Here is a 13,895-nt window from a genome sequence, read left to right as displayed (position 1 = left end):
GGCTCATAGCTTGGATCACGTGGTTGACAAGATAAGCCTAATACAGTATTAAATTTTGGAGAATTCTCCTCGAAAATCAAGAGCGATATGGCATCATGAATAATTTTCCTATTGTGTTTCGATAATGAGGAATTTTAACGGTTTTCAACACTGAATCGACCGTTGCGAGATAGGTCGGTTTTACCTAATTAACAAATAACAAGATAAGCCTAATACAATATTAAATTTTGGAAAATTTTCCTCGAAAATCGAGAGTGATGTGGTATCATGAAAATTTTCCTATTGCATTTCAATAATGAGGATATTTTGACCGTTTTCTACACTGAATCAACCGAAAATCAATCGAAAATCTGATTGGCTCATGGCTTGGATCACGTGGTTAACAAGATAACCCTAATACAATATTGAATTTTGGAAAATTTTCCTCGAAAATAAAGAGATATGGCATCATGAATAATTTTCCTATTGCTTTTCGATAATATAGGTCGAATATAGGTAAGATTTGTAAATCTTACATCTGATTGGCTCATAGCTTGGATCACGTGGTTCAAGCCCACCCATAGATGAAGTATTCATTTTTTAAACGTTTGGTAAAGTTTCCTTTAGAATCCAGGAAGCTAGAGCGCCATCAGTTATTTCCTATTTTTTTCCGACAATAAGAATTTTGGACCTAATTAACAATAAACAATGAAAAAAATATTCACGATGTAATAATAGAATGTAACATGTAATGTAACACTGAATCGACCGTTGCAAGATAGGTCGGTTTTACCTAATTAACAAATAACAATGGAAAGTTATTCATGATGTTATAATTGATAAATCTTACATGTGATTGGCTCAAAGCTTGGATCACGTGGTTGACAGGATAAGCCTAATACAATATTGAATTTTGGAGAATTTTCCTCGAAAAACAAGAGATATGGCATCATGAATAATTTTCCTATTGTTTTTTGATAATATAGGGCGAATATAGGTAAGATAGGTCGGTTTTACCTAATTAACAAATAACAATGGAAAGTTATTCATGATGTTATAATTTGTAAATCTTACATCTGATTGGCTCATAGCTTGGATCACGTGGTTGACAGGTCAAGCCTAATGCAGTATTAAATTTTGGAGAATTTTCCTCGAAAATCAAGAGAGATATGGCATCATGAATAATTTTCCTATTATGTTTCGATAATGAGGAATTTTGACGGTTTTCAACACTGAATCGACCGTTGCAAAATAGGCCGGTTTTACTTAATTAACAAATAACAATGGAAAATTATTCATGATGTAATAATTTATAAATCTTATATGCGATTGGCTCATAGCTTGGATCACGTGGTTGACAAGATAAGCCTAATACAATATTAAATTTTGGAGAATTCTCCTCGAAAAACAAGAGCGATATGGCATCATGAATAATTTTCCTATTGTGTTTCGATAATGAGGAATTTTGACGGTTTTCAACACTGAATCGACCGTTGCAAGATAGGTCGGTTTTACCTAATTAACAAATAACAATGGAAAGTTATTCATGATGTAATAATTTGTAAATCTTACATCTGATTGGCTCATAGCTTGGATCACGTGGTTGACAGGATAAGCCTAATACAATATTAAATTTTGGAGAATTTCCCTAGAATATCAAGGGAGATATGGCATCATAAATATTTTTTCCATTGTTTTTCGATAATGAGGAATTTTGGACCGTTTTCTACACTGATGCAATCGTTAAAAAATAGAAAATAGTTAAAAATATTCATAATTTGGTTGACAAGATAAGCCTGACACAATATTAAATTTTGAAGAATTTTTGAGAGAGATAGCTTCATGAAGTAGGTTTTACCTAATTAAGCCCTAGGTAGGCTTGAACCACCAACCTTTCGGTTAACAGCCCAACGCGCTAACCGATTGCGCCACAGAGACTTAGACGGACACTGCCTTTAACTTGTTGCACTTAATGGTTTCTGTGTCTAGTTTCAAAGCAGTTTACAATAGGCAAAAATTGATCTTTTGTTCCTGGGTGGGATTTAACCACCAGCCTTTGGGTTAACAGCCGAACGCGCTACCCGATTGCACCACAGAGACTTAGAAGGAGAACTTGCACTTCTACTTGTAAAGCAATATTAGGGCGGGTTTTTTTACTCGTGATTCCGCAATGAGAATAATTAGAATAGAAAAAGCGCGCGTTCGTTTATCCCGCGTTCCTATTCCGGAATGGAATGAAGGCCATTCCACTCATTCTGCTACCTGTAGCAGAATGACTCGAATGCCATTCTGAACATTCTCTACCAACCCATTCCAGAATGATAGGTAAAAAAATGCGCCCTAGTCTTCAACTAGGCAGAAAATTATCTTTTGTTCCTGAGTCGGATTTAACCACCAACCTTTCGGTTAACAGCCGAACGCGCTAACCGAACCGACAGAGACTTAGACGGACACTGAACTCTTGTTGCACTTAAATAGCTTATGGCACTGCTTTTAAGCTATTAAAATATGCACAAAAATATATATTTCATCCCTGGGTGGCGCAATTTATACGTCAAGGTTATCAACTTATGATAATAACTGATTTGAAAATAATAAGTCCTGATTTCCCTAATCTAAAGCCAGAACTCTACATGCCGCATGCGTGAATGCCAGAAATGTACACTACTGACGTCAGCACTGTCGCCATGGTAACCTGCAAGAAATTCTACAAGCTAACGTGATTGCTTCGTGTCGAGTACATGAACTTGTCATCTTTTGAGTTCAAAAAAATCATGCAGCCTGTCACTTAAATGGTGCATTAAAACATCGGAGAGATCAACAAACGGAACAAACGGAGAGATCTGATTTATATTTTATAGTGGGAAAGGAATAAACGCGTGGCTGTGGGTAGAGTTTTTCATTCATTAGGCGCCCGGCGGTTACAAGGCGCGCGTCGTTTGAAACGCATAGGAACAGAGCTCGTCGGAGAAGCGAAACTATAACCAGTTTAGGTATGTGAATACGTGCTTTATTTAACACCAACAAGGCATTATACATCATACTGGAGTGAAACTACCCTATAGCCCGTGATCGGGTTCAAGACGTCAACCTTTTTACTTGAGCCTTGCTAATGGTTAGCGGTTTTCCGCATGAGAGCTTTTTCGGCACATTCATCGCAAGACACGGTCAGACCGGTATCCAGCCGTTTTGGGTGGGGAGAGTACGTACTGCGGGCTCACAAAAAAGGGCTGGAAACCGTGCCTAAGGGGCAATTATACTATGAATGGTAGACATTCGTCTACTGTCTAAAATGAGTGGTTTATTTTTATTCTGTGTGGTTTCCAAGGTGGGGCGCTCTTGCGTCCTGCGATGACATGGTGGCTTTCGCACTTGGCTTTCTCGCGTGGCCGTGGTATTGTTGCATGAAAGATAAAAATCAGACTCGATCGGCCGCTTTATTATTAGTGACCTTCAGTGACAACACAAGGTCGAACCTGTCTTTTTGACGTCGCCGTCAAACTAGGAATTAAAAAGATTTCTCGGGTTTTAATCAGAAAACATTTTTGAGAGACTATAACCAAACCTTTGTTTAGTGGCGTTATAAAACCACCTTCAACCATTTTCCATAATCCATAATATGTACACCCCAAAAATTAATACGCCAGGGTTCTTAGCTTATGGTAATAACTGCTACAAGTTATTTACTTCAGAACTCTCCATGCCGCATGCGTGAATGTCAGAAATGTACACAAGCGACGTCAGGATCGTCGCCATGGTAACCTGACAGGGATTCTACAAGCTTACGTGACTGCTCCGCTTCGAGAACATGAACTTGTCATCTTAAAATTGAGAAAGGCATGCAGCCTGTCACTTGGTACAATAAAACATCTTGTCGAAAACCGTGAGATGTTTGGAAACGGTTCGTATAACCACGGCCATACATGCCAGTAGAAAGAGTTTTCTCTGCCCTTTTTTTGAGAAGAATATTTTTCATAGTTGTTATTTTTTAATTATTCGCAGGCTAAAGCGTACAAGCATATAGGGTGTTCGTAAGAGCAGCTGGTTCGCCGGTAATAAAGAGTTTTCACATGACGCAATATAAAAGGTGCGATGTCCGTTTAGCGACGAATAAATGAACACCTATCCTCGGTTTTGTCAACAGAGGTATCGGAAATCCATAATGCTTATGAAAATATACCCCCTGTTGGTCAATATCTCGCGTGGCAAAGAGGTCAGAGATATTTGTAAACTGTTTTTGAGATCAACGCACAGGAAAAGGATAATGTTCTCTTGTTGGAAGATTTATCATCACTTGGTTGAGTCTCATTAAAATACCAGTTTCAAATGCTGACACACTCTGCCCTTGTACTATGAAGGTCAATTCTATCTTGTGTTTAAAAGTGATTAATCGCGAGCTACTCGACTACGGCTCGTATCTGGAGAGTTCTACTCGTGACGTCATAGAGTTTAAGCAAGTCCTCTCCTGCATTGTATTCACTATCGCCCATCATCATAGGAACTAAGCGATGGCCATGACCTACCTTCCGCCACATGCTTTATTTGACTGATATTTTATCAATTGTTTCCAGTCAATTATTGTTATTACTGTGACATCTTTTGGCCTATGGCTTGTGTTCGGGCACAAAAAAAACTTGGTAAAACATTCAAGTAAAATGATATTGAGCCAAACTTAAACCCAGAACTCAACAAACATTCCTACAACTGATAAAAGGTGCATTTTTTTTATCCAGATTTGTATGTGGCATGTCAATAAGCAAGGAGCTTCGACTTTAAAAAGCCCCAAAACCTCATGGATGCAACAACCCTGGCGTTAAGTCCATAGATTTACTCGTAAAAAGGAAACGTGCCCCTATTTAGCGTACAAAAAGCATCATGTCAAGTTGCATTTTCTAGTTAGCTTTTGTTTATTTTACTTCACTTAATTCAGGAAAGCTTCAAGTAGTCTAACATACTGTCGGTATCAGGACAACCGGACGTCCGAGACGTGTAGAAAACGGACCATATCAGTAGAAATATCAGGGCGGGGTCACTTGTTCATTAATCCAGTGAAGAGTTGAGATGATTGACAGGTTATATTGGTAAACTTAAACAGCTGGTTATTATTGCAATATAATTACTGTAGGGCACGTTCCCAGGGTCATGAATGACCCTAGAGAAGGATCACATCTGCTTTTCAGTTAAACATTTTTTTAGCTTACGACCGATACAAGTAAGTAAATCAATAAACGGCTTTTTGCACATGGTGGAATTGAGTGGCTTTATTGCATCCCAAACCAGAAAAGGTCACCCCGATTTATATGCTGAAAAGTCGTGTTTTTTTACATTTATATGTGCAGATCAATCCAATAATTTGCTGGGTGTTTTTTCTTGGCGATTTTATTTTGGGAAAAAGAATATTTCGCAAAACCCGCAACAGTAGAAATAAAATATTTTTTGTTTTGTTTTTTTTGTTTTGCAAGGCTTGCAGTTCTTAGTCCAGCGGCCTTTTTGGTGCGAGCATTGATGCACGACGAGTTGGCTCAGTTCAAATCTCTCTCGGATCTCTTGCACGCACCTCAGGTCGCGGTTACTGGACACGAAAGGTCACATCGATAAACGATTCTATTGAGAAGTGGATATAATTCCAAAATATCACCATTAGAATAAGGCTTTTAATAACATCAACAACGCACAAAGTGGTTTTCTTTATGAAAAGTGTGTTATTCAAAAAAAGACAGTCTTGAATGGTATAAATACAGGGCCAAAACATCGGTTGTTTTATTGAAGTTCGAGGGCCAAAGTATTAACTCAACTCTTTCTCAATAGGATAATTGAAAACCTCCTTAAGTAGCCGCGTCGCGCCAATTGCGGGTTTGCCCACCCTCCCCCTCCCCCCGGGAAGCCCACGGCCGCCGCGTAATTCTCGACCCTCTCACTCGGCGCTCTCAACTTTTTCCTTTCGGTAGCTTTCGTGCGCTTTTTTATATCGAACTCAAAGTAATACAGCGCTTCTTTTTCCCGCGTCTGTTTACGAGCTTGAACTTGACCTTGTGTCCAAGTTCTCGCTGCTTGTGCGCACGCGCGAAAAGATCGAGCAAGTAGTCACGGCCAGTAGGGAGCGAAAGGGATTCTGGTGTAGCCTGTTTCCGGAGCTTCCAGAGGTTATATAAATGGGATTTTAGTGGAGAGAGCGCAAAATTTCAAGAGAGACTTGAACAAACAATCTTTGAAAAGTAAACTCAACAAACTGCCCAAACTAGTATCCAAAGCAAAGGAGAAAAGGAAGAGAAGGGGAAAGAAAGAAAAAGTGAGAAGAAGAACTTCGGATAAGATAAAAGAAACCTGGGAAAAGGTATGTACCATGTTAAGGTGTGTTTCATGTTAACTCGGACTAAAAAACGCTAAAACAGTGTTCACCAAGTGTTTTTTTATCGTATATACCCTGTTTTGGAATGATTTTATCTGTGCTCGATAACAATGATCCGCACTTCCAAATGTCAAGTTCATCAATCCCATATTGCATATTCTCAGCACTCGGCCCAGATTGAATCAACTACTAACCCGCTACTGGTTTCTCTAGCCGGGCGCTTTTTAACGCTATTATTGATTCCTTCAAGCCTAAGAAACATAGGTACTATGCTCCTAGAAACTTCCACGTGCACGTACGATGGGGAAGGGGGGGGGGGGGGAATGTTACTTAAGGATTGTGTTACTTAAAAGTCCGTGGTAAAGGTCTCGTCACAGTCATGCACCCTGGGGGGCTCACACGAACGTCATAGCTCGCAATGTCACACAGACTCTAAAGATCGAGTTACACTTAGAGAGGATTGTGTTACCGTCACGCGCCTTTAGGTCATAACATGTCGCCCCGTCCACCAAAAAAATGTTTTACAATTTTTAGCTTTTTTTCGATGGATCAAAATCGCGATATTACTCGAAATACTCTTATGTACTTGCTAAGTTTACTACTGGTCCGTCTAATTCAATCCTTTGTTCATTTTGTACAAATCCTCCTCGACGACCCTATGAATGTCTTAAAAAGCTTAAATATAACACCGCACCTTGCCACCTTAAAAACAGAAAACCATAAAACTGAAAAACACGAAAAAGGTAAAGCATCCATTTTTTTTGTTCGAAGGTCAAGTTTATCTGATGCCCGCGTACCGGAAATGTTATATTTTGATTTAATCACGAGTGTTACATTATTAAAAGAAGTAAATACGGATTGCACGCCACCAGTACGATAGCTCATGCGCGCATACGGCCCCAGGAATCTGGCCACGAGGTGGGCACGTGGACACTGCACTGGCTTCCTGGCACTTGATTGGTTTCCTTTTCCATGACCGGAACACCAAATTGAATTGCAAAAAGTACTGGATTTCTATTGGTGAACTTACTGTTGTTTACAAGAAGTATTTTTGATGTGTACATTCAGAGTACATAACTTCAGAAGTATTGATGTGTTTTTGATGACTATGTCAGGAAACCAGGAAGAAATACCAAATCTTCTGAACAAGGGAATGAACACAGGTCTGAAGCGATATCGATCTCAATTCCTACTTGAATCTGAGATCAAAAAACTTGAGCGTATTATTGGGCGGCGCGCAGACCCTCGTCTACAAAAACTGTGGGAACACTTGAAGAGTGGAACCTTCGACGTCGACCAAGTGCGCGAGTATATCAACAAACAACTCAAGCCTGTGCACCCCCCTGTACAAAGACGCAACAGCTTTGGCGCGCTGCTTAGGAAGGCGCGGAGACGGGGGAACAACAAACGCAAAAGCTCAGAGAGCGAGGTCATATTTGATCGACCAAGCACCGAGTCGCGGCGACTACAAGAAAGCAAGGCGCGCGGATGGAAGGAATGGGGACCATATCTGTCCGAAAGACAATGGGGCACTGTCCGGGAGGACTATTCTTCGGACGGGAACTGGTAAGTTTCTCATGTGTTATACCCCTGGACTCCTCATGAAAAAATGCGAAAATTAATATGATATATTTGTCTTTCGGCAGTTGGGACTACTTCCCGCACGACCAGGCCCGGTCGCGCGCATACCGGTGGGGCGAGGACGGAATCATGGGTATCTCAGACGACAAGTGTCGGTTATGCTTCAGCGTCGCCTTGTGGAATGAGCAGGATCCCATCATCAAGGAGAGACTATTTGGCCTCACCGGAAACGAAGGTACAGCATCAATTTGCACCGCATGTCACTGCGTGACGGAGCGCTTTGCGTGACAAAGTCGCTCAACACATTGGTATTTAAGTTAGTGTTAAAAAAAAAAAAATGTCCAGGGGCCGGTTGCACAAAGCCTGGATAAGTCTTATCCACCGGTTAAATCCTTATCCAGCGTATAAAAGTTATCCGAGTGGCGTGATTCGGTTGCACAAAGCCCGAATAAAAGTTATCCAGCGGTTAAAGATATCCGGATGATAGAGGTCGGATAAAATCTTATCCACCGAATAAATGTGAAGAAAAACATAATGGCGTCTTGCTTTCCCCATTTTATCGTCAGAATTTAGATTAATTTTAGACGCAGTGAAAGTTGAAACACATGCAAACGACGAATATTACAGTTGGTTAATTTACAATGAACTACGAACTTACATGTAGCTTTGGCAGGACTGGAATCAAGCTATATTTTCCGTTCTGTCGAGAAATGTGACTCCCAAAGACAGGAAGAAGCTGAACACTATCCCCTGTGATCATTCAATGATTTACATGCACGTTGCCTCGGTGAACTGTTTGTTTTCTGGCACTTTTAGTAACTTTTTCAACGGTCGCCATTTTGTTTGAAGGAAAAACAGCGCGCGCTTTGCATATTTACCATGGAAACGGGAAGCCACTTAGTGGTAAATGATGGCTATTCAGCGGATAGTTATCCAGCCTTCTATCCACGCTTTGTGTAACGCTATTTTATCCGCCGGATAACTATTCGCTGGATAGGGATTTTATCCGGCGGTTAGCGCCTATCCGGCGGATAACTTACCCAGGCTTTGTGCAACCGGCCCCAGGTCTATCTTTAATATACACATTTCCCGTTTTACCCTAAAATCACATGCATTTCAGGAATTTTTCAGCACGAAAACTCCACACATTACAATGTTGTAATCCGTTGTTTAGTAACCGTGGAGACTGTGATCCGTTGCTAGGTAACCACGGTGAAGATGTCAAGGAGTGTTACTACTATCTAGACTCCACCCCTACCCACTCGTACATGAAGGCACTCTACAAGTACCCCCAGCAGGGGTTTCCTTACGCCAGCCTTGTCCGGGAAAACAGGGAACGGACCAAAGAGGACTCGGAATTCGAGCTGACTGATACAGGTACAAGCACAGTTAACAACTCGTTAATGCATTTTATAAAAACACGACGTAGAGCTTCAGATTTCATAGTTTTCGTTGGTTGCATGTCCCTCTTGTAAGTTTGGCTGGGATACAAAACTTTTTATTTTGTAAAAAATATATATGTCTCCCAAAACAAACATGACACAAAACATTTTCATCATCAAGAATTTTGAAGTTGGAAAAAGCAAATGCAAAAGTTAGATGTCTTTATCAGGTTTTCTACTCGAAATAGTTGTATGATTTTATTTTTAGTACAAGGATGTGTTCGGTTGTGAACCTTTTTGTTCCCCAAACGTAGTGTTCAGCTCAACCTTTGTCCTAACAAACTTGCGTTGCATCTTTCAGGAGTTTTTGATGAGGGGAGGTACTGGGACGTCTTCACCGAGTACGCAAAGAACACCCCAGGTGACGTCATTATCAGTATTACTGTTGTGAACCGCGGACCTGACAGAGCGCGGCTTCACGTTCTACCGACCGTCTGGTTTCGAAACACGTGGTCATGGGGCTGCAAGCACGAGGTGTGCACGCGCAAACCACGCATTAAGCAGACCTCCCCGGGAACCGCCGAGTGTTGCCATGACGACATGGGGACATACGTATTCGCAGCGGACGCTGGACCGGACGGAGAGGATCCGGATTTGTTGTTTACGGACAACGAAACGAACTTCAAGGTTAGATGCTTCTTCGTGTTTAATTTGTGAAAGGCTTATTTTCGCTGTATAGAGAATGTACCGAATTGGCAGCAGAATGTTTAAGGTGCCGTGCAATGTTCAGGGAAAGACATACAGGCCCGTAGCTAGGGTTATGAGCGGGGAGTGTGTGTGGGGGGGTGGGGGGGGAGGGGTATGCGTACCCATCTTGTGCGCCATATCCTTATCATAACTAGTAGTGGGACGTTTTCTTTATTCATAGCAGACTACGGGCCTGTCGTAGCAAGACATTTTCCTTCCTCACTCGGGCGGGAACCTCGGTAATTCACTTCAACCAGCAAATGCGGAGGATAATTTGTCAGAGCCAATTGATCTTTGTTTTCCATATAATTTTCAAAACTTTTACCACCTCTTAAAGCGGGTCAGAGTGTAAAGACAATATCTTCCCAACACATGTCTTTTTCATATCAGCGTCTTTATAAAGCCCGCAACTCTAATCCGTATGTCAAGGACGCTTTTCACCGGTACCTGATCAACAAGGAGCTAGACGCTGTGAACCCTCGACTTGAAGGGACCAAAATGGCTCCACATTACGTCCTTGACTTGGCAGCTGGTCAGCGGTATACCATCCGATGCCGCTTGTCGGCCCAGGACGAGCGAGTGCCGATGCCATTCGGAAAGGATTCGTTTGACGACGTGATAAAAACGAGAAAAGCCGAAGCAGACGAATTCTTCAAAACTGTCATCCCAGGTAATTCCAGTTTTCGTCAATTTTTTAACCCTGTTCATGGTTTATTTCAGTGAGAATTTTAACGATTCGAGGATTCGTTGATCTGTACCTGGCTCCCGTCATGTGATTATTAATTGTTTCGCCCCTTCTCGTTACCAGACTCCTTGACAGAGGAAGAAACACTCGTCTCGCGCCAGTCATATGCGGGCTTGCTGTGGAGCAAGCAGTTCTACTACTACATCACAGAAGACTGGCTGAAAGGCGATCCCAGCATGCCCCCTCCTCCTCGCGCTCGCCTTAGTGGGAGGAACTCAGAATGGAAGTATCTCAGCAACTGTGACGTCATTTCCATGCCGGACAAATGGGAGTATCCCTGGGTAAGGGAACTAGAGAAAACATTTCATTGTTGGTTTGCCTGTGGTTTGCAAGTGGTGGTTTCAGGACAATTTTTGTTGGGTATAGGTTGCCTGGTTTTAGCAGGAAAGCTTCGTTGCTGGGTTTCCTGTGGTTTTGGAAGAAAAACTTCGTGATCGGTATTCCTGTGGTTTTGGAAGAAAAACTTCGTGATCGGTATTCCTGTGGTTTTGGAAGAAAAATTTCGTGATCGGTATTCCTATGGTTTTGAATGGAAATTTCTACATATGCTAAGCGTTTTGTTATCTGTTTAGTATGCGTCCTGGGACCTTGCGTTTCACATGCTTCCTTTTGCCAAGATCGACCCAGATTTCGCCAAGCACCAGCTACTGCTGTTCCTGAGTGACACTTACATGGCACCAAACGGTCAAATCCCCGCTTACGAGTTCGCCTTTAGTGACGTGAACCCCCCCGTCCATGCGCTTGCTTGCTATAGAGTCTACCAGATGACTGCGGGAAAACGGGGGGGCAAGGATAAAGCATTCCTGGCCAAGTGCTTCCAGAAACTACTCCTCAACTTTACATGGTGAGATATTTTGACACCTTACCATTCTTAAAGTTTTATTAATCAATTAATTATTAATCAATAGTAACTGCTCCTATTCCCAGGTGGGTGAACAGGAAAGACCCGGATGGCCTTAACCTTTTTGGCGGCGGTTTTCTAGGGCTGGATAATGTTGGTGAGTCATCCTCTGCTCGTTATATTACAATAATCTAGGAGAAAAACCTTTTGAACTGATTCCGTGGATCAGCCAGTTCGCATGTTGAATTGCTGCTGTTAAGTTATATTTATGACAATATCGCAAACCATGGTTAAAAGAGGCTGAAAGTCCAGCCCCGCTGCTAGGCTTAAGGCGGTGTGTCGTCTCTTTGGTTTCCAGAGTAGCATAGCGCTCACCTTAGAAGGATTCCTTTTTATTTGCTTTGGCTTATATTTCAGGTGTTTTTGATCGCTCCAAGACCCTGCCAGGAGGTGGTCGACTATGTCAGGTAAGGTGTTATCATGATTGCCAGTAATGTGGGGGATGGCGTGCATTTACTTCCTTCGCTATCCCTCATTCGCGCCCTGTTCTATTCCGCTATCCTCCTTTTTGTGGGTTCTGTGTGGTATTGTTCTCACGAGTTCTTTTCCCTTGCCAAGGCTGACGGTACGGCGTGGATGGCACTCTATTGTATCGTTATGCTTAACATCTCGCTGGAACTAGCGCTCGCAGACCCGACCTACGAGGACATGGCCTTGAAATTCTTCGAGCATTTCACTCACATTGCTGACGCCATGAACAAAATGTCGGACGGGTACGGACTGTGGGACTCGATAGACGGGTTCTACTACGATCATTTTCACAGCGATACCAGCGAGTCGTTCCCATTGCGAGTGCGCTCAATCGTAGGTCTGGTTCCTCTGCTAGCGTGCTGGGTCTTGGATGGTGAGCAGCTCGACAAGCTTCCAGCCTTTCGAAACCGGTTAAACCAGTTCGTCGAGAAGAGGAAGGAGCTTGCGTTACAGGTAACGTCCATTTGTAAGCTTTAAATAACGCGGGCTTATTGTACGAAATGTTTAAGACATACAATAAAGAATACCATAAAACATATAATGTCACAAGTTATTAAAATCTCCTGCCAATTGAAACTTCCCTACTGTCGTAGAACCCGGATGAACCGAGCTTGACTGAAGAATGTTTTTATTGAAAAGGTTTTAACGCCATTGATTCAAAAGCATTTGTGCCTAGTTTCAAGAACTTTTAACTCCTGGTCGTCATATTGAACTTATTGGATTGGTACAATTTCCAGATCGTGTATCCTCATTCCAAGCAAGACCTACAGCTCCTGGCCATCCCATCGCGAGAACAACTCCACAGCTTACTGGCTTACATGATGGATGAAGACGAGTTTCTGTCCGATTTTGGTGTCCGGTCCGTGTCCAGGTACCACCTTAAGCGCCCATACTGCCTGGAATTGGAGGGCAAGTCGTACCAGGTGGATTACGTGCCGGGCGAGTCCAACACGTACATGTTTGGCGGCAACAGCAACTGGCGAGGACCTGTTTGGTTCTGTGGTGAGTGTGTTAAAACCGTGCAAAAACTGTCGTTTTTAAAGCTCGCTCGGTCATTTCTTATTGGGACATAACATACCATATTTGTAGTCCGATTCAATCAATTTTTCTCTTTTTTTCGTCGCCCTAGAACTGTGTACGTCGAGAATTTCCACGCAAACTTGCAGGGATTCGTGTTAATTACAATTTTGCAGGCCGCCATCTTGGCAATAGGCTCAGGCCCTAAAGCTTTTAGAACATCACAGGTTTCCCGCGCGCACGCCCCAGGCTCTTTTAAATTATAAAGATAGGTACAGCCATGATTGATATTCGGGACTCCTTGTATCAATTACCCTTATTATCTCCTGTTCACAGTCAACCACCTGATAGTAGAGGCTCTCAAGCGCTATGACCAATTCTACGGGGACAGCTTTCAAGTAGAATGCCCAACTGGCTCTGGCAAGCTAATGCGCCTGCGCGACGTATCCCAAGAGCTCTCGCTCCGCCTGACCTCACTTTTCCTCCCAGACTCAACCGGGCGCCGGCCATGCCATGGAAACGAGGAGCAGTATGCCGTTGACCCTGATTGGAACCAGCTGGTTCTGTTTTACGAGTATTTTGATGGAGATTCTGGACGAGGCTGTGGGGCCAGGTAAAGTCTTTTGCTTTCTATTGCTGGGATGATAGTTTGAGAGATTTCCCCATGATTTCTCCTTATTCCGTAAAAATTTCAGCCCTCAAATGGTGCCAATTCGTCTCGTA

General features: G+C 42.5%; 1 protein-coding gene and 1 long non-coding RNA gene across 2 annotated transcripts in view; both read left to right on the top strand.

Annotated features, from left to right (window-relative positions):
* Positions 1-500: 500 nt before the first annotated feature.
* Positions 501-1,659, top strand: LOC125561871. Its single transcript, XR_007307573.1, has 2 exons — positions 501-985; positions 1,484-1,659. It is a non-coding gene; the product is annotated as an uncharacterized LOC125561871 (long non-coding RNA).
* Positions 1,660-7,403: 5,744 nt separating this feature from the next.
* LOC5519720 (uncharacterized protein YMR196W) overlaps positions 7,404-13,895 on the top strand; it is a 7,957-nt gene continuing 1,465 nt past the window's right edge. The window contains exons 1-12 of the mRNA XM_032364422.2: positions 7,404-7,894; positions 7,975-8,144; positions 9,113-9,286; positions 9,653-9,978; positions 10,429-10,708; positions 10,847-11,064; positions 11,356-11,627; positions 11,711-11,781; positions 12,042-12,091; positions 12,243-12,608; positions 12,893-13,157; positions 13,509-13,785. Of these exons, the coding sequence (XP_032220313.2) occupies positions 7,431-7,894; positions 7,975-8,144; positions 9,113-9,286; positions 9,653-9,978; positions 10,429-10,708; positions 10,847-11,064; positions 11,356-11,627; positions 11,711-11,781; positions 12,042-12,091; positions 12,243-12,608; positions 12,893-13,157; positions 13,509-13,785 (2,933 nt within the window). The 5' untranslated portion in view covers positions 7,404-7,430. The remainder of the gene's footprint in view (positions 7,895-7,974; positions 8,145-9,112; positions 9,287-9,652; positions 9,979-10,428; positions 10,709-10,846; positions 11,065-11,355; positions 11,628-11,710; positions 11,782-12,041; positions 12,092-12,242; positions 12,609-12,892; positions 13,158-13,508; positions 13,786-13,895) is intronic.

The sequence above is a fragment of the Nematostella vectensis genome, chromosome 4 (assembly GCF_932526225.1).
Source record: "Nematostella vectensis chromosome 4, jaNemVect1.1, whole genome shotgun sequence".
NCBI classification, from domain to species: Eukaryota; Metazoa; Cnidaria; class Anthozoa; order Actiniaria; family Edwardsiidae; genus Nematostella; species Nematostella vectensis.
This window is presented reverse-complemented; position numbering and strand designations above follow the sequence as displayed.